At 40.9% G+C, this 26050-nt stretch overlaps 1 protein-coding gene across 3 annotated transcripts in view; it reads right to left on the bottom strand.

The window, feature by feature from the left end:
* Positions 1 to 2509: 2509 nt before the first annotated feature.
* Positions 2510 to 26050, bottom strand: part of mast1a (microtubule associated serine/threonine kinase 1a) — a 78764-nt gene continuing 55223 nt past the window's right edge. For all 3 annotated transcript variants that reach the window (XM_026170686.1, XM_026170685.1, XM_026170687.1), the window contains 18 exons: positions 23573 to 23705; positions 21969 to 22036; positions 21790 to 21866; positions 17777 to 17985; positions 16811 to 16949; positions 15431 to 15563; positions 14298 to 14463; positions 13978 to 14079; positions 13392 to 13514; positions 13150 to 13259; positions 8526 to 8689; positions 7025 to 7269; positions 6599 to 6856; positions 6273 to 6505; positions 5742 to 5864; positions 5478 to 5614; positions 4700 to 4887; positions 2510 to 4611 (listed from right to left, as the gene is read on the bottom strand). In XM_026170686.1, coding sequence (XP_026026471.1) covers positions 2945 to 4611; positions 4700 to 4887; positions 5478 to 5614; positions 5742 to 5864; positions 6273 to 6505; positions 6599 to 6856; positions 7025 to 7269; positions 8526 to 8689; positions 13150 to 13259; positions 13392 to 13514; positions 13978 to 14079; positions 14298 to 14463; positions 15431 to 15563; positions 16811 to 16949; positions 17777 to 17985; positions 21790 to 21866; positions 21969 to 22036; positions 23573 to 23705 — 4275 coding nt within the window. In that variant the 3' untranslated portion in view covers positions 2510 to 2944. The remainder of the gene's footprint in view (positions 4612 to 4699; positions 4888 to 5477; positions 5615 to 5741; positions 5865 to 6272; positions 6506 to 6598; positions 6857 to 7024; positions 7270 to 8525; positions 8690 to 13149; positions 13260 to 13391; positions 13515 to 13977; positions 14080 to 14297; positions 14464 to 15430; positions 15564 to 16810; positions 16950 to 17776; positions 17986 to 21789; positions 21867 to 21968; positions 22037 to 23572; positions 23706 to 26050) is intronic.

Raw genomic sequence — 26050 nt, forward strand, 5'->3', positions numbered from 1 at the left:
GATGACATGAACATCTTTTTTCAGGTGTAAAGAACTTATTAATAATTACCTGCACGCTGTAGCCAGAGGTGTGCTTACTGTGATAAATGCTGCTGTGGGATTAGAGGTTAAAGCCAAAAAAGAGTGAGATCCTGCAAGTTTTGGAACAAAAACTGAATTTTATTCCACGTACTGCACTTCAGGTGTCTGCATTTAGGTCACACCTATCACAAACAAAAATGCCGCAGTGGTACAACTAAATACACTTCGAGTGAACAGAGAAATGTGGAATGTTTTTATACTTATCAGACTTTTGTGTTCATTTGTAGAATCCACATTGTATACAGGATAGTAACTTACAAACAATATCATCAACTCAAGATTTTTTTTCTTTCAAATAAAGTGCATTTCTACTACTCTCTCTGTCAACCACGGAAAGAAAAAGACATTTTAAAACATGTATTATAGACACCACTGATCAGCAAAAGGCCTGAATTTTGATACAATAACTGCAGGAGTTTGTTTTCTTAATCGGATGATTTGAGATGACCTGATGACTCCTTTATTACATCAAGGTATAAAAGAACTCCTTGCTGTGAATATAAGACAGTATATTTAAAAACGTAACTATTCACAAAGATATAATTAACAGTCACAACGGAAAATTAATAATTCATGTTTCAAGTGTTCATTTTATAATTACTGCAAATATTTTGTCATTAGAACTTTAAATGCATATTTGGTAACCGTATGGCTAACAACAACCATCAAATCAGTGCTCTGCACTTCATCAAGGAAACACTCACTCCAATAGATTATGATATTTCAAATATTTGATATTGATGCTAACCACTGGAGGGCAGTAGAGTAGTGTGTCAAATGGGAAAAGAAATCCCTGCCAAGCATGTAAGGCATGGGATATGTTTTCATATTCATGAATGGTTATGTGAAAAAACTGCTGCCAACACAGCAGAGATCAGCCTCCTGGTTTGTAGCTCTATGCAGTCTTAAGCTCATTGTTGCGGATTTCCAGGCAGATACAACAATGTAAAGCAACAAGCGGCTGCTCTTCGTTAAACTGTACACTGAACACCCAGTCGGAAGTGACCGAGACAAACTTTCACTAGATATGTTGTGCAGATGAACCACTTGTTTGAGGTTTGGAGGTAAAAGTACATTTTAATCCGTGAACTTCTGCATTGGTGTCAGATTTACATGCTGTTGTTGGCTGAATCAGTTTCCCTTTTATGTTTTTAGAACCTTGAATATCTACAAAAAATCTAATCACTGGCAGAAAGTGACAATTAACAATCACATCTGGATTAATCTGTTTAGCCACCTACTCTCACACATGGATTTGCATAAGATTATGTACACTGGATAGTCATGAATTACAAGAAAGTGACTATGACCAATGAGAGAGGAACATCTTTTTGTGTGTGTGTGTGTCTCCTGTGAACATTTCCCAGCATTCCTGCTGAGATCACTGACAAACACTTTTATCTGTACGTTGCACAGCAAAATGTGAGGATTATATTAATCAGTCTGGACAAGCTAACTTGTAAGTACCTAAATACAAAGTCATTCTGATTACACTGTAGATAGCCTGGTTTAAAGAGAACGGGCTCGATGTGATATTCCATGTATGCACAAACCCTACTTTTGCTATAGAGCCCTTTAACAAGTAGATTATAGTATGCTACATCCATGACTGCCTGCTTTTTCAGATTTGACTGAAAACAACACACGGGGTTCACTGCATATGTGCATAATACATTTTTCTATGCCTTAACATGCTATAGTCTCCCAAGCAACCTTCACTGTGCCGGTTTGATTTGTTGGGGAAGGATTTCCTTCCTGCTTAAAAAATAAAATAATACTTTAACTGTTACTGGATCCTGACTGCTCATTTTGAGGAGAATTTTCATGCCAATGACCCTCGCTGAGTCTGCCGAGTCTTTGAACAGACACAAACATGGTCACACGCTTCTTAATCCACTCATAAACACACTTGTGTCCTAATTCGTGTGACCACAGGCGTATGGATTTAAATGCATGAAAATCAGCTGCTGACACGGCTGCTTCCTGTGGCGATGTGCGAGTGTGTGTTTGCGAATGTGGCAGCAGCCAGAGATGGAGTGAAGAAAAGGGCTGCGGTAGCCCATCCTGCGAAGGAGAGATAAGCGCCGAGGTCTGACGTTCTTGCTTTCCTCTGTGGCCTTCAAGAACCACCAGAAATTGTCCCAGGGTAGCTAAACGCACATGCGCTTGCACACACAAACACACACACACAAAATCCCCTACGACAGAGATTGCGAGACTGTGCTCGCTGTGACGTCCACTGACAGAGTGCCTGCTTTGGCTTCGTCTGACCGTTTAACTCAGGAAAGTAAACTGCTGGATGATGAATAAAGAGCTCAATTATCTTCTTACTCAGTAACTGTTTGATGTGTCAACTTTGATTTGACTGTTTCACTGCTTTGGTTGACGAGCAGTAAAAAAAAAAAAAAAAACCAAAATCAAAAAAAACCCAAAACAAAAAAAGGGCTGGCTGAAAGAAAAAATAGAGTGACTGGATTTGGTATTCACAGTATTCAGCATGTTTTGATCTGTAAAGCACTTTTTGACCATCTTGTACCTATTACACATGTACAGTACAAACCATGTGACATGCATTCACACAGACTCACATATACATCTGATAAAGTGTTTCACATTACATTTAGAGTCCTCTTATTAAAGTATTTATAATAGAAAATCAACAGTTAATGCACCTTTACAGTAGATCTTTTACTCCTGGTTTTAGGTTAGATTCAGTCAGTGATTGGAATCAATAAATAACATTTTATACTCTTAAACTGGAATGTACATTGGTTTTAAGTGCTAGTCTTCTGTTGCACTGTCCAAAAAAGGCATCTTCTTTTTTTTTCTTTTTACTAAAGTCCCATTTAGGGACTCCATGAGGTCACATTTTCGGCAGGCTGCTACCTGTTGCCTTCTCTAGCGGTGAACCAGCAGGACTCTGGGTCACCACTGCAGCCCCAACAACCACTCGACCTCCAGCTGGAGAGTCAGACTTTCCCACTGTGCCTCCCTGTTTTTCCTCTGCTGCTTTAGACTGCTGCTCTTTGCTCTTGGCCCCCTCTTGAGAGCCGAGCTTGATCGGCCCGAGGACGTTTTTGGCCACAGTGGTCAGCTGGCTGACGAAGCTTGTCTTGTCACCAGGGGAGACAGGCCGTGACTTACAGAGGGAAGGTCCACAGAGGGAGGGGGTTACCGCGGTTGGGGAAGGAGAAGGAGAGGGTGAGTGCTCCTCCACCACCTCCAGACGACATTTGTCCTCCCAGTCGAGTGATCCCCGGTAGCAGTTGACAGCCCCGAGTCCCTGCCTTACTTTGGCCAGTGACAGCGCCTGCCCATGCGGGGGAACGACAGGAGGGAGGACCCGAGCTGGTAGTTTGGGGCTTTTGGAGCCAAGGTCTGGTGTCCTTGTGTCACTGCTGTCAGTCCCCATCTTTCTCAGGGCGTCTCCAACTCCTGATGGTTTAAAGGTTTTGCTCAGAGGACCTCCTGTCACTGTTGTGATGATGCCAGCGGACTTATCTGGAGCAGAAACAGAGCTTTTGCTGTAGGCAGCTCCAGGAAGACCACACCGGCTCTTGTTGTCTCCTTCCTGCTTTGATTCAGGTCTGCCCCCTAGCTGCTGCTCCTGTGGATGTTTACTGTTAGAAAACAGACTTTTGGCTATCTTGGAGTCTAGCTGTTTTGGAGACATGTCCACCTGACTCTGGGTGAACTTCTCAGGCCCCTTGTGAGCACCTAAACCCCCTGTTGTTTTGGTAGGCGTGCTAGGGGTTATAGCTTTAGTAGTTCCTGCACTTAGTACAGAGCTTTGTGAGTTCAAAGGCTGCTCACTTGCATGAGGTTTTCTTCCTAAGGATGACTGCGATCCTGTCCCAGCCTCCTTCTCCCTCTCCACTCCTCTCTCTTTCTCTTCCCTCTCCCTTCCAGCCAGTAGTGTTTCCCTGCTCAGTGGTGACTCCTGTCTCCCTAGTCTCCTCGCTGGCTTCAGCACACCAGTCTCTGGGGAAGTTGAGGATGAGGGTAGAGGGGGAGGATTAGGAGGCAAATTTTCCCCTTCTGTCTCCAGCAGGCTCTGGAGCCCAAGCTCGCAGAGGAAGGCGTCCTTGCGGTACTCAGAGTGCTGCACCTCAAGGCTGTGTTTCCTCAGTGGACCCCCCAGCCCTCCTGTAGAGCTTGACTGGGTTAGAGGTGAGCCGAGCTTCTCTGCTGACTGCACGCGTTTGAGGAGAGGTGATCGCGGAGGCTCGGCACTCTTGGGCCTGGGACGTACCACCGGCGGGGAAGAGTGGAGCTTGGCAGGGAAAGACTGGGTTGTGTTGGAGCTCCCTACAGTGTGACCTGGTAAAGGTGGAGGTGAAGACTGGGTGGGGGAGGGCGTGTGAGCCAACGGGGACAGTGGAATATTACCGGCAGACTTACAACGGGCAGACCGATACTGGCGATGGAGTTTCGGGGAGAGGCCGTGCAGTGAGCTGGGTCTCATGTGCTGTGAGGGAGCCGGGGAGTTTGGAGTGCTGGATGCTGCAGAGCTGCTCTGAGAGGACGCACCTGCAGAGAGCAGAAAAGATGAGTGAAGCTGTCAAAACCCCCAAGGAAGTAAAATTAATTTGTGCACTGTTTATTTTCAGTGTCCTACCCAAGTATGAGGGCTCAGGGGTGGAGCGATAGCCCTGAGTTGGAGACCGTGCAGACAGGCTGTGAGTTGGGGAGCCGGGAAGACTCTCACTGGAGGACAGAGAGCGATTCAGGGAGGACAAGCTGCGGCTGGTGTGCAGGAGATTGGACTGTTTTGTGATCTTGCGGAACAAGGAGCTACGCTTCTTACTGCGGGATAGAGAAGAGAATAATTAAAGAAGGAAGGAAGGTCTGAATTGGGAACAAAAATAACCGACAGTAATTTACAGTATTTATTAACTTCGTTTAAAAGCACAGTACTGATGGGTTTGCAAGTAATGCGTACTAGCTACATACAGTACACTGAGTATTTTAAACTGTTGCTAAGCATTTCTCAAAAACACTGCACAATTTTGCATTAATTCTCTATTATTTTAATCATATCAGACTCAGGGCGATGTGCTGCTCTACAGTGTTTTGACAAATTTCCTGTCATTGCTGCATTCAAGATAGCTTTGACCTTAAGCAGTTACTGACTTCGAAGTCTTGTTATAGTCTCCGAAGATATTTTTTTTGTAGTACATTAAAATAAACAGAAATCAGGTTCTGCTTTAAATGTATAATGTGTACCTCAGCCACAAAACTGTTATAATCAATAAAGCAAAACACGTAAAGCTCTTCAGTTAGTAAGGCTAACTCTTCTTTGGTCTATAGCCATTATAATAATGAAAAATATGTTATTGAGGCGAGAGTTCAGCTGAGTCGTTGTATAAGTGCAGTGTAGCAGCTACTTGTCCTACTTGTCCTGGCTGTCTTTGCCCATCGTCCTCTTGTTTCGCCGGGCCATCTTGCACTTGTAGCTGGCCTTACGAGCAGGGCCCACTTTAATGGAGGTGTTCTCAAAAGGTGTGGTTGTCACCGTCACCTTGTTGCCACTCTGCACAGAAGAGCAATAATAATTTCCGCACTGACAAGCCCATTTACATAAAGCCTTCTCTTGAAATTGAAAGCTGGTTATTTATATTGCCAGCGTGGAACAACTGAGAATAAATAAGCCTGCTGACCTTGAGGATGAGCTCCACTACTTCAGTGTGGACCAGACCGTGGACGGGCTCCCCGTTGACATGAGTGATGAGGTCACCAGCACAAAGGCCAGCTTCCTGGGCGGGGCCACCGTCCTCCACATGCTGCCAAAACGCAAAAAATATTCAAGTTTGCGGAAGGGGGAAAATCACCTCCATGTAAACAGAATGCTCATGTTGTGATTCTCACTGGTAAATCTCAAGACAAGACAAATATTTTCAGATCAGATTATGTAGCATATTTGTGTATGGTGAGATTAGAAAAGTGGCTCTAACGTTCAACAGCAGTGATCTTGTTATGTCCCTATTGTCCAGCTTTACCGCCGTCCTAATCCTGCTCTGCATTCTAAGTGCTTCCCTTCAGTTTAATCCCCTTTTTTAAATTATTGATTCCTATTTAATGGCAGCTCCACTTCTAAAAGCACACTCACAAATCAAAACACAGGCCATCCCTCTTTGCGTGAGGTTATGGAGTTCAGCTACAACATTAATACATGTCTGAGAGTTTCTTACCCAAACAATGTGATGTACGCTGTAGATATCACTGTCTCCAATGTAGACTCTGATGGCTCTGAGAGTAAAGCCATATTTCTTTCCGGAGCGGTGGATGGTAATGGGGGAGCGCAGCACACTGACTGCTGGGAAAAAGTCTCTGCTGGGTGAAGAGTCGCGTGACGAAGGGTTGGAGGAGAAAGAGTGGGGCGACATGGGACTGGCCAGTGGGGAGAAGCCGCCATGCTGCTCCACTAAAAGCAAGGAGACGGTAAAGAGGAGAAATAAGTATGACGTATCAGTAGTATTATTAAATGTTTCATTGTCTCTTTCCTTGCCCTTCTTACCTGACGGTATGATAACAGACAGGGCCGTGGCAGAGGCTGATTTAATGACCTTGTTGCCTGCTCTGGAGTTTCGCTTCTCTCCCTCACCAGACAAATGCTGATGGCGTGCCCTCCGGAGGACCAAGTCATTTGTTGCTCGTGGCCCCAGAGGGTCATACAGAGGAGTCATCACATCCCGGCCGGTTGCTGCAGGACCTGGGGATAATGTGGTGATGGCTGTGGTAATGCCCGGTGTCTCTCCTGGCCTTGGAGATTTGTCTGTGAGCACACAAATTAATAACAATGTTAAAAATGACTCAGCTGACTCAACAGTAGCCATCTTATAGGCAAAACCTCTTTTGCTTTCTCTATCTGCTCTAAAATCTGTCACTTTCTCTCCTTGCAAACATTTCACTATCTTTGAGGCTTTCCCGCCTGCTGACACACCTGCCCCATTGATCTCCTTCAGACTGTTCCTTTGCTCCAGCAGGCTCGGTGAGGGGACAGTAGTCCCGTCCAGCGAAGTGCCACGGACCTTCATGTAGTTCTGGCGGGACAGGAATTCGGACTCGCCCTCTAGAGGTGAGGCAAAACGATGCGTGTCCATCAGAGCTGAGAAGCGTCGTCGGGCACCAAGAGGAGGGCTCGCATCACCTTCTGTGTAGAGGGACTCTGAACAGGACAGGCGCTTCCTGTAAGAGAAGGATGCAGTCAGAGAAGGTAATGGCACAAATTTCTCTGCAACCACGCAAGTGACTGTCTGCTCTAACAGTGCAGCAATGACTATTACAGCCCTACAGAACCTGTGTGGGTGTGTTTTGCTTTTCCTTCCCTGCTTTTGGTAATTACCATTCTACAAAAATTCAGCCGATGGGAATGTCTATGATTCTAGACTAGGAATAATAAAAACTCACAATTTAAGAAATATGACAAAAAGTCTGAGACGATACTTTTTAAAAAAATTTCTAAGGAAAACATTTCTTTCTAGTTAATGAACCACATCACTTCACTTTGCATTTGAATTAGCAGTAATTAAACACCAGTGATTTTTTTTAGCAGAGAAAGACAAGACACAATCAGATCATGTATTTTTTATTATTTTTCTAATTAAATCATAATTAAATAATGAGCTGTAAGAAAAAACACTTGGCTGAAGAGAGAGATGATACAGATAATGTCCATTTGTTTTGGCTGGGGAGAAAATATGTAAGGTAATAAATAATGAGTCTCTTGATTTTCTATTATGGAGACAGAACCTATCAGTTATTTCCTTTCACGTGTGAATACAGAGTGATTTCAATCCCGACAAACAGCCTGAGGTGAAATGGAGACATGAGAAGTAATGGAAATCTGTTTCCTGTGTATGCAAACCACAGTATGAAGGAATTAGATCTCACAATGAGAGTAAATTTTCCATTTATGCGAGCTACAAACTAAAATGATTGATGCAAGCTAATTAGAGGTCTTTAGTTTTCAATATTAAGATTGAGGCAGGCGTTTCCTGTAACAGACGAAGAGCTAATAAGCTGTGTCTGTTAGGAACTGAAACAGCTTCAGAATCGAGGGTACAAGTATCATTGAACCACTTGCACTCAAACTAATGAAATGGAATAAAACTAATGAATCTGTTGAACAGAAACATATGAGGCACCAATCAAACTCGGCTCTCCTCCTTCAGACTGGGTGGATCTGATGCTGTTTTTGTCTCAAAGTGAGTGCAAATCCTCACACAAAGATCTTTTTATACAACGAGTGTCAGAACTGGTGTGAGTGAGATGGAAATAAAACTCCAGACAAACTGAAATAAGTGAGGCTGCCAAAAGGAAAAAACCTTCAGGGAATCACCTCATGAACATCCTCATACGTTGCTTAGGTGTAAAGAACACCCCTCCTTACTGTGTCATACCTACAATAAACTGAACCTTATTCAGTGCTGCCCACCACTCACATCTCAGGGGATCCAGTCCTCCAGCTCTTGTCCCTCATGCTGAAGCTGCCCATGCTCTCTCTCTTCGTTACCTTGTCCTCCCGTGGGCCCTTGTGTTCCCGACGGGACACGGAGCACGTAGCTTTCTGTTCCAGCTGAGAAAGATGCTCCATGCTGCTGTACACCTGCAGCGGGACACAGTCAGATCGATGAGCATTTGGTCTGTTGGCTTTGATTAATAGCTCAGGAGAAATGTTGCTTTTGAGTTGGAGTTGCAGATATACATTCTGTGTGAATTTGTTTCAGACACATGCCTTTATTTCAACAATTACTGGTGATATGATGGTTTTTATTATTCAGTTCAGGTGGAGATAGAGTGTTTTTGGCATAGACTGTAGATAAAAGTCTGTGACATCAACCAAAGCTTGATGTCATTTTTTTTCCCTGAAACCAGCAACTTCACAAAGCTGCCCAGCCTAAAACGCACACTGCTTTATCATCTATTTTACTCTAATTGGTAACATAACTTACAAAATTAGTAGCATGCAGTATTCAGTATGATTGTCAAGACTGAAGTCTCTTCAGGAAGGTATTTATGAGGTTATAGATTAAGCAAGTGCATAGTTTGCATAGCTTTCCTATAGAAAACTATGCAATCCCACTTCAGTTTCCTTTGAGCCACGTCCCCATTTGACCTGGAAACTCAATCTTTTCAGTCTATAGTTTCTGGTAGCAACCTGGCATAAAATACACAAATAAATGGACTGGTACTATCATTGACACCTTTTGTCTCGTTGTGCTTTAGACTACAAGTGTCATTTGGCCAACCACCGAGTGCACCTATACGCACTTTTATCTAACATTGACCGATGGATTGGTAAGAACTTCAGTTTCCGTATCTCGCCCCAAAATATTTTAGCACATGGACAGGAGGAGCCAGCGATACTTCTGATTAGAAGGCAACCCGCTGCATTGCCTGAGCTACAGCCAACCAGTGGGGAAGATGTCAGATTCCTTAAATTTCACCAGCTTTTGCACTTCAGTTTATTTTTACAGGTCTGCTTATGTATGAAAGTTGCATAAAGGATAGAGCCAGCAGTATAACAAATAAAATAATCAGATATTCACCAAACGTCTGTAGCTCACTCATAATCACTGGCTGAGGCTACATCCAGTGCTGTATAACACACCTGAATCCCCAAGCAAACTGTGGTCGCACTGCAATTTCAGTTATAGGAGATAAAACCGCCCGCCATGAGTCTGAAATGCCAAATCGATGGAGGACTTGTTAATGGAGCATCTCGGTCCAGGTTTTAGCTTTCAATGTGGTCTGCCAGCTCAAAATGTGTGCAGACCATTAAAAAAAGATTTTACTCTTTTAGATGATTCAGCCTTTAAAACATGCATATATGCCTCCTTAGGAAGCCTCTAACAGCTCAGGTTTGCAATTTCTGTGGAAAATTATGTGTCACAGTCTGGCCAAAATACTTTAAGAGTCTGATAAGGAGAACATTATGAGCTCTTAAATTTTAGGACATTCTGGCAGTCGTAATTTTCACTATTGGCAGCTTCAATTCAAAAATACAAATTTCCACCTTGGCTTTTGCAGCAGATATGTGAGTGAGCAAGACTGGAGAAAATGTCCATTTGGAATTTATTAACCAGTTTGCTTTGATGCAAGTCTGTGTGCATTATGTAATCATGGCAAATGGTTACTGTGCTATATAATCAGTGGGGTTTTAATCGTGGGAACACTGTGCATCTAAAAGTAAAATGCAGTTAACTCATTTGCCTAACATATGTTTGAGAGTAGAAGGAGGCATAAATCTTTGGGAGCATTGTGTCAGGAAGGCCCACCCAGGGTAAAAAACACAAAGTGGATCTCTCAGCTGCCTGTTTTTAGAAGATATTGTAGAAATATTACAATATCACTAATCTATGAATTTAAGTACAGTATTTTTGGGGGGTTTTTTATTATCAAATTAAGTGGTTAAGAAGCTTTGCACTACTGTAAAGACACTCCCAGCAGCATGAATGTTTTCTCTGCATGCAAGTGAGTATTAACGTACCACAAAGACATGTGCATAATTCAATTGTAAGGCCTTTATTATGTGCAGAGTAACACAGGAAAGCTAAGCTGTGTGGGGGAGGACAAGAACTGAGCTGTGTTAAGGAAAGCCTGAAGAATATTCTGCAGTGCACCATGGAAACAAGTATCAGCTGAAGACTGAGCTATCGGCTTAGCAGGAAAAACAATGTTAACAGCTACAAACAATTTCTTAGCTTTATGCATTCCTTCATTTGTTAAATGCACCACAGTCATTTAGCAGCAGTTTCTTCTGTTCTATCACCTAGTTTTATCTTTGTCTGTTAGTGGTTCAAGATGATCAAGACAATACAGCACTATGTAAAACCCCTAATTTTGCTTCAAAGGAGTCAGATTTTCTTGTATTTTTAAAGTGATCATCAGCAACAGTTCTCCAGGCGTTCTGAAGGTACTTAAAGTCATTAAGCTCATTTACAGTCATTCACTCTCAGTCCAGTCCTACCTGATACTTTTTTTCATTTAACTCTATGAATCCCCTTAACTCTATAAATCACTCAAACATTAAAAGACACCTAATTCAAGGGAACAACCAGTGTTGTGTCTACAAATAACAGGCAACTTAACTTAGCAAAGAATCAATTTTACGCTGTACCTTCAGGCACTTCGATACTAGCAGTATGTCGTAAAAATTGATAATTTCTTTAGTTGAATATGAAAAATGACAGCGCTAGCAGAGTTTGATAGGCATAAAATAGCATTTTTGCGACTGGAAAAAAATCCAGCAAAGATCTGACACAGGACCTGAGAGATGCATCTGGCTCTTCAGTTATCCAACCTACTGTTTGCTGAAGCCTCATCAAAAATGGTCTCAGTGGAAAAGTGTCTGTCAACAAGCCCATTTTTAGAGAAGGGAAACAGGAAGAAAAGGCTGAGGACTGAAAATCAGTGTGATGAATTAAAAATTACATTCAAACTGTTTTCAGTATGTAAGGAGGAAGTTTGGAGAGAGGTGTCCAAAGACCACCTTGTGCCATACAGCATGCTATTTAAACTTCCCCTAACTAAGACCCTTATTCAAGTGACCTAACTGTGTTGATGCACATTCATTTTGATTCTTGTTTCAGCCAGAATGCTGATCCATGGATAACTGGCTGCTCACTGCAGCCTCCATGCCCGGACACACCTGCAAATGCTCCTCGGCTTCTGGACAAATCCCCTGCCAAATATAAGTGCTTGTTAAAATTGAAGCTTGAGATTTTACTGGGGCACTTGTCCCAAAAAAGGGGTCTAGCAACACTGATGTATGAGGTGACACATGATATTCTGTTATAGCATGCAGAAAAAAGATTAATGAGTGTCACCGAACCTACTTTAAAAGTGTGCTGGTCTAAGTTTTGCATTCACGCCCTTGTTGGTTGCAGAACGACATTACAATACTAATTAAATTGTTCTTGAATTTCTTGGATAATGATCTAATAGCTTGGTGTCACAGTGTCTGGGTTTTGTCTTATTTTGAGTTTGGAAACCTTGCTAATCAGTAATCACTTCCTTGTGTATAAACATTCCTGTCTTCCTTTTAGTCTTTATCTGACAATCTGCTTTCCCTCCTGCATGCTCCGAGTAAGGTTCCTTGTTCCCGTGCTCATAGTCTGGTGTGGACAATGTCAGAAAGCTTTCAAATAAAATACCAAAGTTTGTCTCACTCTCAGTCCAAATGTCAGAGATTTATCTTTAGGGCTACACAAGTAAGAGAGAAGTACCCAGTCTTCACACCAAGTCAAACCAGCAGACTTTTGCTTATCTAAGCCACTTAACTAATAATTAAAGTAGTTTATGATTAAATTATCATTATTAATAATGATATTTCTACAGCAGTACATTAAAATGAATTAAATTCATAAGTGTATTTGCCACAGATCTTGTCGTTTCAGGGTGCTTGGCAGATGTCTCTGTTCACGTGCAATACCTGTAAAAATCTGCCAAACAGCCTTGCAACGCTAACTGTAACGTTATTTTAAATTTAACTGAAATTGGGATTTCATTGAGGCACTTTCTGTTTCCAAGCAGGGGTGGACGGAGCAAATGGAGGGAAGGCAGAGCGAGTTAGACAAAGAGATATGAAAAGACAGCATGAGGTGAGAAAATCCCATCAGAGAGAGAAAGTGTGACAGAAGAGGGAGTCACAGATCAGAATTGGAGGAGCCAAGCAGAAAGTGTGAATGTGAAAACAAATATAGTTAAAAAGATGTCTGGATCATAACACATCTGTAGATAGGAACAGCAAAAAATGTAGTGTGAGGAATTAGAAAAATAGCAGGTGGAAGACCCTGACTGTCTTAAAATAGAAAGAGAAAAGAGCATCAGTGATGATGGCGGAGTGAGTCCAATTAGAGTTATTAGCAGCAGACATGAGACCTGGTCCGACCTCCAGATGCTACACTATGTACAGGATGACCTACTTTTATCTAAAAATCTTGTCTCTTCACTCATTTAATCCTGTCCGATGTCTGTGTGACAAAATGTGACAGAGTGAGGAAAAAAAAAGTAAAAGTGACTGAGACAGAGATTTAAAAAAGTGAGAGGCAAAGTCAGACAGACCTTGCTGAAGCGAGGAGAGCAGGATGAGAACTGTCTGATCTCCACTGGCTCATCGTCATTGGTGTCATCCTCGTCGTACGTATTGATGTGGTGATAACGATCGGAGCGAGCTGGCAGACACGAGAGAGAGAGAGGCAGAGAAGATAAAATGTGATTTTCCGGCTGGGGTTGTGTCAGAACATCTTTAAATAACCCATGAACTTAATATTAATGTCATTTCACATAAATCTAGACACACGTACTATCAAAGTAGCTTGTGTCCTCCTCTGACTCCAGGTGAGGGATGAACTCTGCCTTCTGTCTCAGCAAACTGTTCCAGTCCAGCTCACTGAAGAAGGAGTGCTGCTTTACCTCAAATGCGCCCCCTGGTGGTGGGGGTGCAAACAACATTAATTGTTACCCTCATCCAAAAATAAAGATGAATGAGATGAATAGTCTTTCAAGAACAAATGTAAAATATATTGCAGAATGCCAAGTGGATATGATAAGATTTTTTATGATACTTTTTTATGCATTATATAAACGCTTGTGCCAGAAAGTTATAGGTGGACAGGGGAGAAACAGCTTTCCTGTCTGTGTCAAGAGGTGAAGGATTATTATGCTCTCTTAAAGCCACAGCTTGTTTTAGGTGGCTTTATCTGTCTTTCAGCTAAGCTAGCCAGTGGCTAGCTTTAGCTTCATATTCTGTGTGCACAAAAAGAAACAAGACCCAAAATACTTTTGTTTTATATTGCACCTGTTCCTTTTAATGTTACTTTGCATTCTTATTCTTGTTGCAAATAGCTGCACATGTCAAATCAGATATCAAGTGAAAGAGCAAACCAGTACCTGTACCGAGCCTGACCAGAGGGTTGGTCTGTAACAGGGCAGAGATGAGGGATTGGGCATCTGCAGGCAGGGCCTCATCACCATCTGGCCAAACTATGTCATCTACCAGAGGCACAAGAAACAGAGAGAAAAAGGTCAGAATAATAATAAAGAAAAAAAAACATACTTAGTTTCTGGAACAGAATTTTAAATCTTTGGTTTCTAACCGTTACAGAAGGCTTTAAGTCTTAGTACACTTATCATTAACCACTTATAATCTTTGCAGTTTGAAAAGGCGTTTAAAACATAGTAGCAACATAGGTTTATCACAGTTTCCTCACCTGTGATGACCTGTCCAAACAGCTCCTCAGGAGTGTCTCCAAAGAAAGGCACACAACCCACTAAGAACTCATAGAGGATGATCCCCATAGCCCACCAATCCACCGGCTTCCCGTAGCCTTGGCGGAGAATCACTTCTGGAGCGATGTACTCTGGAGTACCGCAAACCTGTGAGCAATGATTGAGACAATTTGGAGGAATGGAAGAAAAAAGAAAATGAGAAAAGGAGAGAAAGACAAGTTAATCATCCTTAATAAAAATAAGCTGCTACTGTGGACATCGGCGTAACTTTGTGCTGAACATTGGGGGGGTCAAGATCTCTGTCTAAATAAATAAATAAATCTGGATAAATTCCTAGATGATTAAACATGCAACTATTTTGCTGGTAATAACTGAAATTAGTAAAGAAAATCAACAGCCTATCTATGCAAGATAATTAATAATTTTATTGGGGGGGGTCATAACCCCCCTAACCCCCCTGGAAATTACGCCCCTGACTGTGGATGTAATGGAAGTGTTCTGGATAAACAAACAGTACATCAAATCTGAGTGACACCTAGTGGGAACTATCCAAAACAAGAGTTGTGGACAAATTATATCAGACACATCAGGACAGCCCAATAGTAAAAGTTCTGACTGACTGAGAAATTCTCTCTCCGCCATAATCTCCACCACAAAGCTGCAGTCTGTTTCTGCAGATGTGAGCTGATTACTGGCAGAAACACAGATGCTTGCTTCCACTGAGAAGATGAAAAGGACACGCGGCCCAATCTGACTGCTCATGACTGGTTTAATTCAGAGTATAAACAATTACTGTAATTGCAAAACAGGATTGTTATGGAGATGGAGGGCATTAATGATTCACTTATTCAGACTAAACAGGAAGCATTATAATGCAGCATCTTTGTTCGGATAATATTGATTTTGCCAGATGACTTGGCAGGTTTGCATGCGTGGTTGAAAAAAGGATTTTTTAAAATGGGATTCAGCTAATTAGCCTCTAAGTGGACATGCACCTCATTCATAAAGTTACTAATTAAAAAGTGAAATTAATTATTACCATGTTACATTGATATGCTGTACTTCGTGTTTTAACATGTTTAATGCGACCGGTGTGAGGTCGTGGGTACCGTACCTGCTTGTCCAGAAACTCCCTGGCATCTTTCTCAATGTGTCCCTCATACAGGTTGGTGGTGAGGCTCATTAGGCCCATCTTCGACAAGCCAAAGTCAGTCAGCTTAATGTGGCCCATGGAGGTAATCAGGAGACTACAAGGAGAGAGAAAACAGGCATTCATTCTGGCAAATGACATGAAAAGCCCCCCCAAACAAAACCAAAAACAGAAGTTTTTATACACCTATAAGCCATAAAGCAATCCAAACCAATCCCTCAGCAATTGAGGAGCTGTGTAAAATCTGAATAAAACAGAATGCAGCGATTTGCAAATCTTGTAAACCCATATTTTATCTGCAATAGAAAACATTAAACACATCAAATACTTAAACTGAGGAAATTAAATACATTAAACATGTTGAAAAAAAGAAGTTGGGACTGGGCCATGATCAGAATACTTTATTAAGCTCTGATTATGTGAAAATATGCAGTCAGAGAAGCTCCGACACAGTAAGTACCGAACCAATTAAAGTAAATTAAATGATACAATACTGTATATTACAAAGTTACAAAACATGACAAAATAGTTCTAATAGATATAAATACCTCTGATTATAAATACCCCAGTATATTACACAAATTACATAAGGCATTACAAATACCATGGCCACAGCCGTGTCGGGAAACTGAGGAGATCCGTTGTTGAACTTCTGGGAGAGGAAAGTCTCCTGTTCCCATATAGGATTCAGTCTGGGGTCTTCTTTGTTGTATTTTTGGTTTCATTATTATTTTTAAGTTTGTGAAAGGACAGAGGACACTGGACACGGACCAGTTCAGCAGCTGGACTTGTTTAATAGGCTGTTGCACTCGATGCAGTTTGCAGTTTTGATTGTCTTGTTGAAATATACAAGGCTGTTCCAGAAAAAGACCTTTGGATGGGAGCGTGTGCCGCTCTAACATCTGTGTATACCTTTCAGCACTGATGGTGCCTTTCCAGATGTGTAAGCTGCCAATTCGATTAATGAATGCACCCGATCAGCGATCCAGGCTTTTGACTTTTAAAGTTTTATCAAGGGTTGTTTGTTAAAGAAAAATTTGGATGTTTTGTTTTTGCATTATCTTAGGCTTCGGTCCATGTCTATTATTATTATTCGTTTTTATTACTATTATTATCATCCATTCAGTCATCTCTCCATCCACTTTTATGATTTAGGATCACACGGGGCTCGAGCTGTCATAGGGTAAAAGGCTAGGTACACCCTGTGCAGGCCATCAGTCTTGACTATGTCTACAACCCAAAATGCACTGGGTTGCTGCCATATGATTGGTTAATAATATATTTGAACAGGTGTAATTAAACAAGTGATTATATTGATTGATAATATAAATTTTAAACACTCACTTGTCGGGTTTGAGGTCTCTGTGGACGATCCCATAGTTGTGCAGATACTCCAGGGCTAATACAGTTTCAGCAAAGTACATCCTCGCAAGCTCAACAGGCAGAGCCCCGATGTTCTTCAGCAAAGTGGCACAGTCCCCACCTGCAATCACATAAACAACACACGTTACTGTTAATGTGATTTTGTAGTTATAACATAAATCTATGCTCGACGTGTTAAAACTTTCAAACAAATGGTGCCAAACCCCAGAAAGACATATTTTGATGCTCTGATTAGGGAGAACAAATTCATTAAATATGACTCATTGTTTTTATCACCAGAACATTAGAAGTCTTTTCTGAATTAGTAAAACGATTTGCTTTTTATGTTTCTATTTTTTGGGTTTTTAATTAATTTTTGTGCCATCCATATTTGGCACTGCCATCACACATGAGTCATAAATTCGTACCTACCGTTGACAGCTCAGTGTGTCTGTGAATCAACAGCGATCTTGACAAAATAATAGAATTCAGCACAAATAGAAGGAAAACTGAGTCGAGCTTTAGCCGTGAGCCAGTAAAACTCCCCTGCCCTTTTTTGTAACTGAGACATTATACTTCACTGCACGTTTCCTGAATGCTTGACCTTCGGTTTAGAAGCCAGAGGCTCAGGTGGCAATTTTTATTCACAATTTTAAAAAATAAGTCCAGGAATTGAATGAAAATTAAAATAAAAAATGTAGATAAAACAGAAAAGGCCATGGCTACAGCATCCAAAGGAAAGGTGGCGTGAAAAGCGCATCCTGATGTGCTGGAGGTTATTTCACAGATGTAAAAGAGTCAGGGAGGAAATGTGTTACTTTACACACAAGGCACAAACTTGACCAACACACAACAAAAAAGAAATCAAGGCACGTGTTTAGAGTAGCTTCATGCGATCTTATCAATTTGAACTCAGATCTAGTGAAAAACCACAGCCGACCCCCTTACCTTCAACGTACTCCATGACCATGCAGAGGTGTCGTCGCGTTTCGAAGGAGCAGAACATGGAGACGACGAAGGGGTTCTCCGCAAATGTGAGTATGTCCCTCTCCACAAACGCCTGCTGGATCTGGTTCCTCAGGATCAGATTCTGCTTGTTGATCTTCTTCATGGCGAAACGCTGGCGTGTCTCCCTGTGTCGCACCAGGTAGACGGCGCTGCAACGCAGGGGAGACAGAAGAGTACAGAACAGAAGAAATGAGGTATTGAGGAAAACAGCAGGTGGTACAAACTGCAGAGGATATTTCATCTCCTTTCAGACACGAGCTCAATAAAGTGTGGCTGTGTGGACACATCAAGGAGGATATTAAGACTTGAAAACCTCCAGCACAAAATGTCAACCCCCGAGCTCGTAATCTTCATTTTATGTTTGATCCTGAACCGAGTTTTTGAACTACACCTGAAAAATAACCCATTTTCTCTCGTGGGTAGATAATGGTAGAATAATGCTGGCCTGCCAAGTACAACTCTTTCTTCGCTGATCCACCTTACTCAGCTTTTGACAGCCTTTAACATGCAGCAGCATGTGACCCGGTCAAGGTGGAGAGGAGACCATATGTTACTCGTGTGTTTACATCCCCACTGGCCGTCTCTTTGCTGTGAAGTGCATTTTAAATGTATTATTATTTTATTTTCTTTCAAATCATTGAACCCCGACAATCCCGATTCCTGACAACATGTCAAATGTGCATTTTAAAATACATCCCATCTGAATCTCTCTGTGCGTTTTAATTATTCTCTGTGACAGAATGAAGGATTAAGCGCTGCTTTTAGTGTCTGTATTTATTATTTCTTTTTCTTTTTTTCCTGTGCCGTGCCAATTATATTTCATCCCTCATGGCATTACAAGACAATATAATATATTTTAACACTAAAAATACATAAAACCTTGCTAATAATTTTTATCTAAACAAAAATTTACAACCACCAAATTCTATTTTTGGTAATACTAATAGAAGTACCTTTGTTGTTTTGTGATCTAACTCAAGTTTTCAGGGGTTTTTCCCAAGCTTCATCATCTTTTAGTTGGTATTTTTGGCTCCTGCTCACATTTCCGGTATTATCATTAGTATTTATATTAGTATTCACAGTGCCACTGTCTTCTTTACATCCCAGGATCCTGAGGACTTCAGTGACTGCTACCGTGTCCCAGTAACATTTTCTATTAAATGTTGATTCATTTGGATGCATGATTGGGATCATTATGCTAATAGAAAATCTAGTGATTACCAACCTTCAATTTATGAACCCAGGGCATTATGATTTTGTTTTTTTTTGGGAACAGAAACCATTATCAGCTTTGCAGCAGTAACAACATATCAGCAGATTACATTATAGGGAAATCGTTTACAGGCGGACACAAGTACCAAAACTGGTACATAAACTGTTTTATGATCACTTGTTTGATAAAGCAAACTAGCAATTTGAAAACACAAGATCTTGGCCACTTTCACTATGGCTGTTGACAAAGGCAAGAACATGTAATTTCTATAGTAAACTAGTCTTGCTTTCTGAGTGATCTTATCGTTAAATCATGCATATTCAACCATTTAGATGTCAACTTGTAGAAATCTGAAACATTTTTGTTTTTTTAAAACTTGCTGTCAGGGATTTGGGAGGAAACTGAACCCCACATACATGAACAAAATAGTGTCTGTGGATGCAGCTTGCAGTGTAACAAGTGCTTTGAATACCTTGAAAGCAAAAGGTTAGGTTAGCTGGTGATTCTGAAGTGGCTGTTGGCATGACAGTAAATGGTTATCTGTCTCTCTGTGGTAGCCTGCTAAAAAAAAATAGACTAAAAAAAAGATGACGGATGTGCCAGCATGACAGAGCTGAGCCAAGGATAAAGGAGACTTCATGCATCAAATGCATGAAGTTCATTAAATTGCACAGGAAAAAAATGTCACCGGATGAATGTTAAATGTCCTAACAGAGTTGTATGTGTCATAGCGCTATCACGTGGGTGAAAAGGCAGTGCCTCCACCTGCACAGCACTCTGCAGTTGTCATCGGACTACTGAAGTAACATGTAGCAAATGTGAATTGCTCGGCTTTACTTAAGACAAATGCGCTCTTGAGAAGCTTTGAAGTTATAAATTTCAGTTATTTATAGTCAAAGGTACGGTGGCCCTGAAAGCTCAAAATACACTCCAACTTGAAAAAGACTGCATAGAAAAAACGCTGTATAAGCACACAAAACACAACAGAAATGAGGCATTTATCTGAAGGACCAACTGCAGCGGTTACAAAAAGTAAAATATGTAAAGGACTGCACCGAGACACGCTTAAAAGTCTTCATCAGTTTTGTGAGGAGAAGAAGAAAAAGATGCAAGATAATGTTTTTTTTTTATTCGCATGATTCATATAACACTGTAGATACGCTTGCTATTAGCCGTGTAGTGTTAGCTTGTTACATCCGCAGCTGGTCCGTCACATTATTATCTCTCTAAAAATACTTCAGTTGTATTTTTCTAGTTCTGTCGTGTTTTAATCATGTTCTATTTTATTTTGTGTGCTTTTGCGTGTTTTCTTTTTGTTGTATTTTCTTAAGTTGTGCATTTGACCTTTCGGGTCCACCATACTTGAGCATTTAAGTCAAGAGTGTAACTGGTGAAATTTAGCCAGAGGTTGAAATTCTGTAATAGGCTATGTGCGCCTCAGCATATGCTACTTCTGGTGGGAAAACTCGTGTAGAGCGCTTAGTTTCCGGCGTGATATTCGCGCCTTGTTTACGGTCGGGTTTTCCAAAACAAGTCAACCAAATGGATGAATCAAGCGGCGATTTATATTTCTCAAGACGTCTTGGGCATTTACCGAATAAATCTGTGGATGATGTTCATCGACTTGTCGATATTTTCCCCCCGCGCCTCAGAGCAAAGGAGAGAAAGGATTCAAATTTGATATTTTTCTCAGTATTTGTAGAATTTTGAAGGTAAGTCACAACATACCCTTCGTAAATACTGATATATCGAGACCCTTACCAGCAATCATTCATTCATTTTTTAGATCCTGTGACTTTTTTTCACGATTTGTTGACGTGCTGTGTAGGTGTGTACTTGACTGTGCACGCTGATGTCGACATAACGGGGAGACATCTGGCTTTGACTAATGTTCGCCTGTAGTTTGAATGCTGAACATTTGCCTGTTTAAATCATTAGAACTGTCACTATACAGAGACGTGCTTCTGAATGTGGACGATGTGTCTTCTCATTTTGTAATGCAGTTCTGCTTGTGTTGAGTGATGTAAACAACCAATCGATCTACACTCTTCAAACGTCAAAACTGATAATTAGATTTTTTTATGACACAGCAATGGTGAGTGTTCCCACCTTCTGCTCTTTGTAACTTAACGCAATCTTTCTGTTTTCATATTTTGGCCATGATTTTGGAGTCCATCTTCACAATAGCGATTGACCGCAAAATAAAGCTACCGGAAATGTACATCCGGTCTTAAAACAGGAAGTTACCAGAGTGGAAAGTTTTTGAAAACTTAACTGGCTAATGAATTTTTCAAATTAATGGCTCCAGAGGGACAAACATGTAAACTCAGCACCAGCATCCACTTTTGAAAGAATGTTTCAAATATTTGTTGCACTGCTCCTGATGGATTTGACCAGTTCCAATTTAGACTGAACAAATATTTTTTATACACATTCAAGTCCAATTCTAGATCTTTGCTGTTCAGTCTGACAATCTTTCTGCCGTTTGTGTTAGAGCTTGTTAGAAATCTCTTCATAAATAGCTTTCTTGGATGTTTTCATGATCCAAATTCTTCATGCTGTTGCCCTGTGTGTAACATAAAGACAGACAATATATCTGTATTGTAGCTCGAATATAAATGTTTTTAGATTCATGAGCTTTACCAAGTTTAACCACTGGATTAGTTTTAAAGCTCAAGGAAAAAATTGGATACGATTAGGTTTCTATGTGTGATCAGTGACGTATTAATCAATTACTCACCCATAGGCTCCATTGCTGATCAGTTTTATGGTCTGAAAGTCTTCCTCAGTTGGTGGCTTGATGGCTCTCCCTTTTCCCTGATGAAATCCCCAGAGTTTTACAATTATAATTCAAAGTTAAAAACAAAACAAAACAGGTAATTTGTTTCCTGTGTCTGTGCATGCGTGTTTCTTCGTCACCTCTGCTGAGTCATCGGTCTCTGGAGTGTGCGGACCCTCACTGTCGTAGCTGTCAAAGCCCACGATTTCTGTTGGGACACGTGTTAGTTAACAGACAAACCTGAAGTGACAATAAAAAGCGACACTAGGCCCCCCACACCGCTGTGAGCAGTTAGAAAAACTGCAGCTCTCAACCGCTACAGACCAAATCCCACAAAGTAAAATATGAGAATTAAAACAGCTTCTTTCTATTAATTTTTCTTCTCTCTTTCAGATTTCCCTCCTCTTCACTTTGTTCTTACTCCCCTCATGAACAGTGGCAGAGGAGTGGCAGCTAATTTCCAGTGTTCTTGCATTTTTTGTATGTGACAGCTGCTTGAATACACTGATTACACAACTGTTTTGTTGAAATAATTGAATGATAATTACCTTTTGAAAGCCCCTTTGTGGTTCTAAACTTTATATAAGATAAAAGTCACTGAGCTGGAAACTGTATATTCTGCCAGTGTCTGTTTGACACTGTTTCTGTGTGAGAAACCAAGAAAAGAAATGTGAGTGCGAAAGTGTAAGCAGCTATGTGGGTGCGCATGTGTGCCTATGCATGACAATGTAGGTGCTAAAGAAAGTGCAAGATCAAGATATCAGCAGGCACATTGTTAGAAGAGATTAACTCACAAAGACATAACCAGATACATCTCTCATGAATTCTGAAATAAAAGCACCGTGGCTTATTGTGAAGAGTCATTCTGAGCCATTTAACCCATCAGCTAATGCGAGCTCTTGATGGATTAGACTGGGAGTGGCTGAACAGATGGGAATAGTGAACTGTGAGTTTGGGGGCTGATTTCGAGCCATGATGATGAATGAAAAAGAGAACTGCAGCCGCACCACCAGACAGCAAATGATCCAAGCAGCTCAGACTCTTCATCTCAATATATCCTCATCATGGACGTAAAGAAAAGCTGATCAATATCTCAAAGTGGCACTTTTTAAAGCTTCATACTGCCACCACCCAAAATAGAGATGAAACATTTTTTCTGTGGATTTCTCTCACATGCTTGCAGATAGGATGAGAGGAAAAGACACAAGTGAGAAGCCACGTTAGCTAAATGAAATGCACTTTTGCAACGACGACTGCTGCCAAATCTTACTAACATACTAAAGCAAAAACATCAAGCTGTTAAAGTGTGTCACTATTTCCTACTGTATCAGTTTAATACTAAGATTATGTGAAGTCACTGAACTGGAGAGTTATAGCACAAAACTCCCACCAAAATCTTACATTATTTATGCTAACTTGCTAAATTAACAGGCATAGCATGCTAATCTGTACAGTCAGTTGTATTGGTGGCTCAGTTTCCCCCCTTGAACAGTACCAGGCTAGCTCTTTCCAGCAGCATTCGGCTTTTATAGAGAAGTAGGTTAATCAAATCTGGACTCAGACACAAGTGGTATTGATCTACTTATCCAGCTCTGGGAGTGAAAGTAAACAACTGAAACCAGCAAACATCTGTTGGAAAGCATTCTTGCAAATTAAAAACTTTACACTTTCATTTGTTTTCATATTTTCTATTATATATACACCTCTGGAATAAAACCTGAAACCTATTATTCCCATTTCTTACCCTCCAGTGGATCCCTGGTCAGTCCCAACTGACTGATAATATATCGAGGGATGTCTGCCTTCATCAGTTGTCCCTCCTTGGCGTGGTCCTCTGCTGCTTCGAGTAAGTGATAAAACTCTTCTGGGTTGAACTCCTATAATTCCAACAACAAACAAGGAGGGGTCAGGAAAAGCTACAAAACACTTGTACTGTACATGCATCTTAAATTAACATGATCTCACATACAAAGACCACTGCTGAAGTGGTGACGTGTGCAACACAAGACAATTGAAATCATCACAGCCTCTCTGAACATGTGGAAAAATTTGAATTATGTTTGCAATCATCAAAATCTGTGAAATATTTCCAGCAATTTGTTGAATCTGTGATGTGAAAAATTAAAGCAGTCCTGAAGGCAAAAGGACACCCAATGTGGCACTAGCAAGGTGTACCTTAAAAACTGGCCAGTGATTATATATTTCATGAAAGGTCACATAATTTTGAGAATCACCAGACTAAACACTCAAAAATCTACATTTAATTCAGATTCAACTGATAAACCCAACAAATATTTACACTGTGAAAGCTATAAGTTAAATTATTACCTCGTATTATTTCTACTTCTATAGTTTCTATTTCAATTAAAATCACGAACCAATATCCTTCTTTATATACTTTAAAATATCCAAACTGTAGTGTGTTGATAAAACACAATAACAAAGTGAGTGTCAGATTACGTTTTTCCAGTTCAACAGCCGGCTACTGAACCACAACGCTCTAGTGTGGAGTCACAAAAGGATGTGATAACAGCTAACACTAGTCGAGCATAAAGAAAACGATGTTATGTTGTGCCATGTGACATAAACAGTAAGTAATTCTAAGAGTACATCCAACTTATAATCATAAAACTAGATTTTAGTTCAACCTGCAGCAATTTCATGACCGAACACTGTTACAGGGCTGTCAAACAAACACAATCAGTGTTAATACACTTCCAAACTTTAAATTGCTTTCTCTGAAAATGTTCATTTTTCCTATGATACAGCCTTTTGTGGTGTCTTATGGGATTCGGTCTCATTGCTGTTGGTGGAGTAACGTTTTGATTAGAAAGCCTGGGGCAGCCAGGATCATTTCTTTCCATGCTCTCTCTCATATCTGCTCCCTTCGACTAGAGGGAAAAAAAAGGAGTACGGAGATGGGGAATTAACCTGGCTCTCTAATAGTTTGCGCTGCTGGAGGATAATATTCTTGCAGCTAACAGCCTTCTGACTGTGTGACATTTTCACCAAATCAGACCTTGTGACTGACTTGAATGCTAAATGAACTCTACGGACATGGACAAAATTTCATCTGTGTGTGCCTTCTCCTCTCTAACCCACGGGCCGTGAAGATCTAAAGTCCCCTCCACATCCTGCCTGACCCTATCGACCTTTTCTGACGGTCGCCTTGGTAACAGAAAGATGAGCCGGGAGGGTTTGGGAGGAGGGACCGCACCATCAATCAGGGAGCTGATATTCAGGTGTGTCCTGTGGATGCAGAGAGGCTTGTTATTACTAAATAAGTTTTGTTGAATTAATGAATCAGCATGTCAAGGACACAGCTCCGTCTTGGACTGGATTTGATGTTCTGTTGTGAAAACGAACAAGTTGAGGAGGTGGGAAGAACGAGAGTGAAAAATATCCTAAAGCAATAATCATGCAATTTGCAGCAACACAGGATGACTGATGTGCTGAATGACACAGCTTGAACAAAACCATGACCTCCATGTATAATACAGTGTGTTTCAACATTCATACACTCCCATGTGTTAAGAATGCTGTAGGTAAAGCAACGTTTACGGGAAGCAAGAGAATGGATTGTAGCAGCTACTTCCAAATGCAAGCAAAGGCATGTCAAGAGAAGACAGGTGTGAAACAAATAATGGTACATCTTCTGGCTTGGTTTAAAAAATATCACAAATTCATGGCAATCTGGCAACTGGTATGTCTAAAATTTCAAATTTTTACATATAATTAACAGGGGAAAAATATGACATGCTACTAAATCACATCGTGATGAAGTTATTTGTACTCTGATGGTCAATGTCAGTATTTCTTTTAAAAACGTGTTAGCTAGCTACCTTTGACTGCTCCCTTATCACAAGGGTCACCACAGCTTGTAGCTGCGTATGTTTGATTTGGCAGTTTTATGGCAAATGAAGCTCCTGATACACAGTATTTTATGCTGATGTTAATGATAGACGAGGTTTGGACCTCTGCAGTTATTTAAGCAGCAGAGCATTTGTGACTTTTCACACTATGGACCTCAGCACTTTAACTTTATGTAGTCAGACATTTCATGGCAGAGTGGCTGTTGTTCCTGAAGGCTTGATTTTATACACCTGTGGCAATAGGGGTTGAACTACCTGAATTCAAAGATTAAGAGGTGTTGTGCATTGCCTTTCTTGTCTTTTATAATCTTGCTTATTTCATCTCCATGTTCCACTGGATTGGGCCTGTA

Source organism: Astatotilapia calliptera, chromosome 6 (assembly GCF_900246225.1).
Source record: "Astatotilapia calliptera chromosome 6, fAstCal1.2, whole genome shotgun sequence".
In the NCBI taxonomy this organism is placed as follows: Eukaryota; Metazoa; Chordata; class Actinopteri; order Cichliformes; family Cichlidae; genus Astatotilapia; species Astatotilapia calliptera.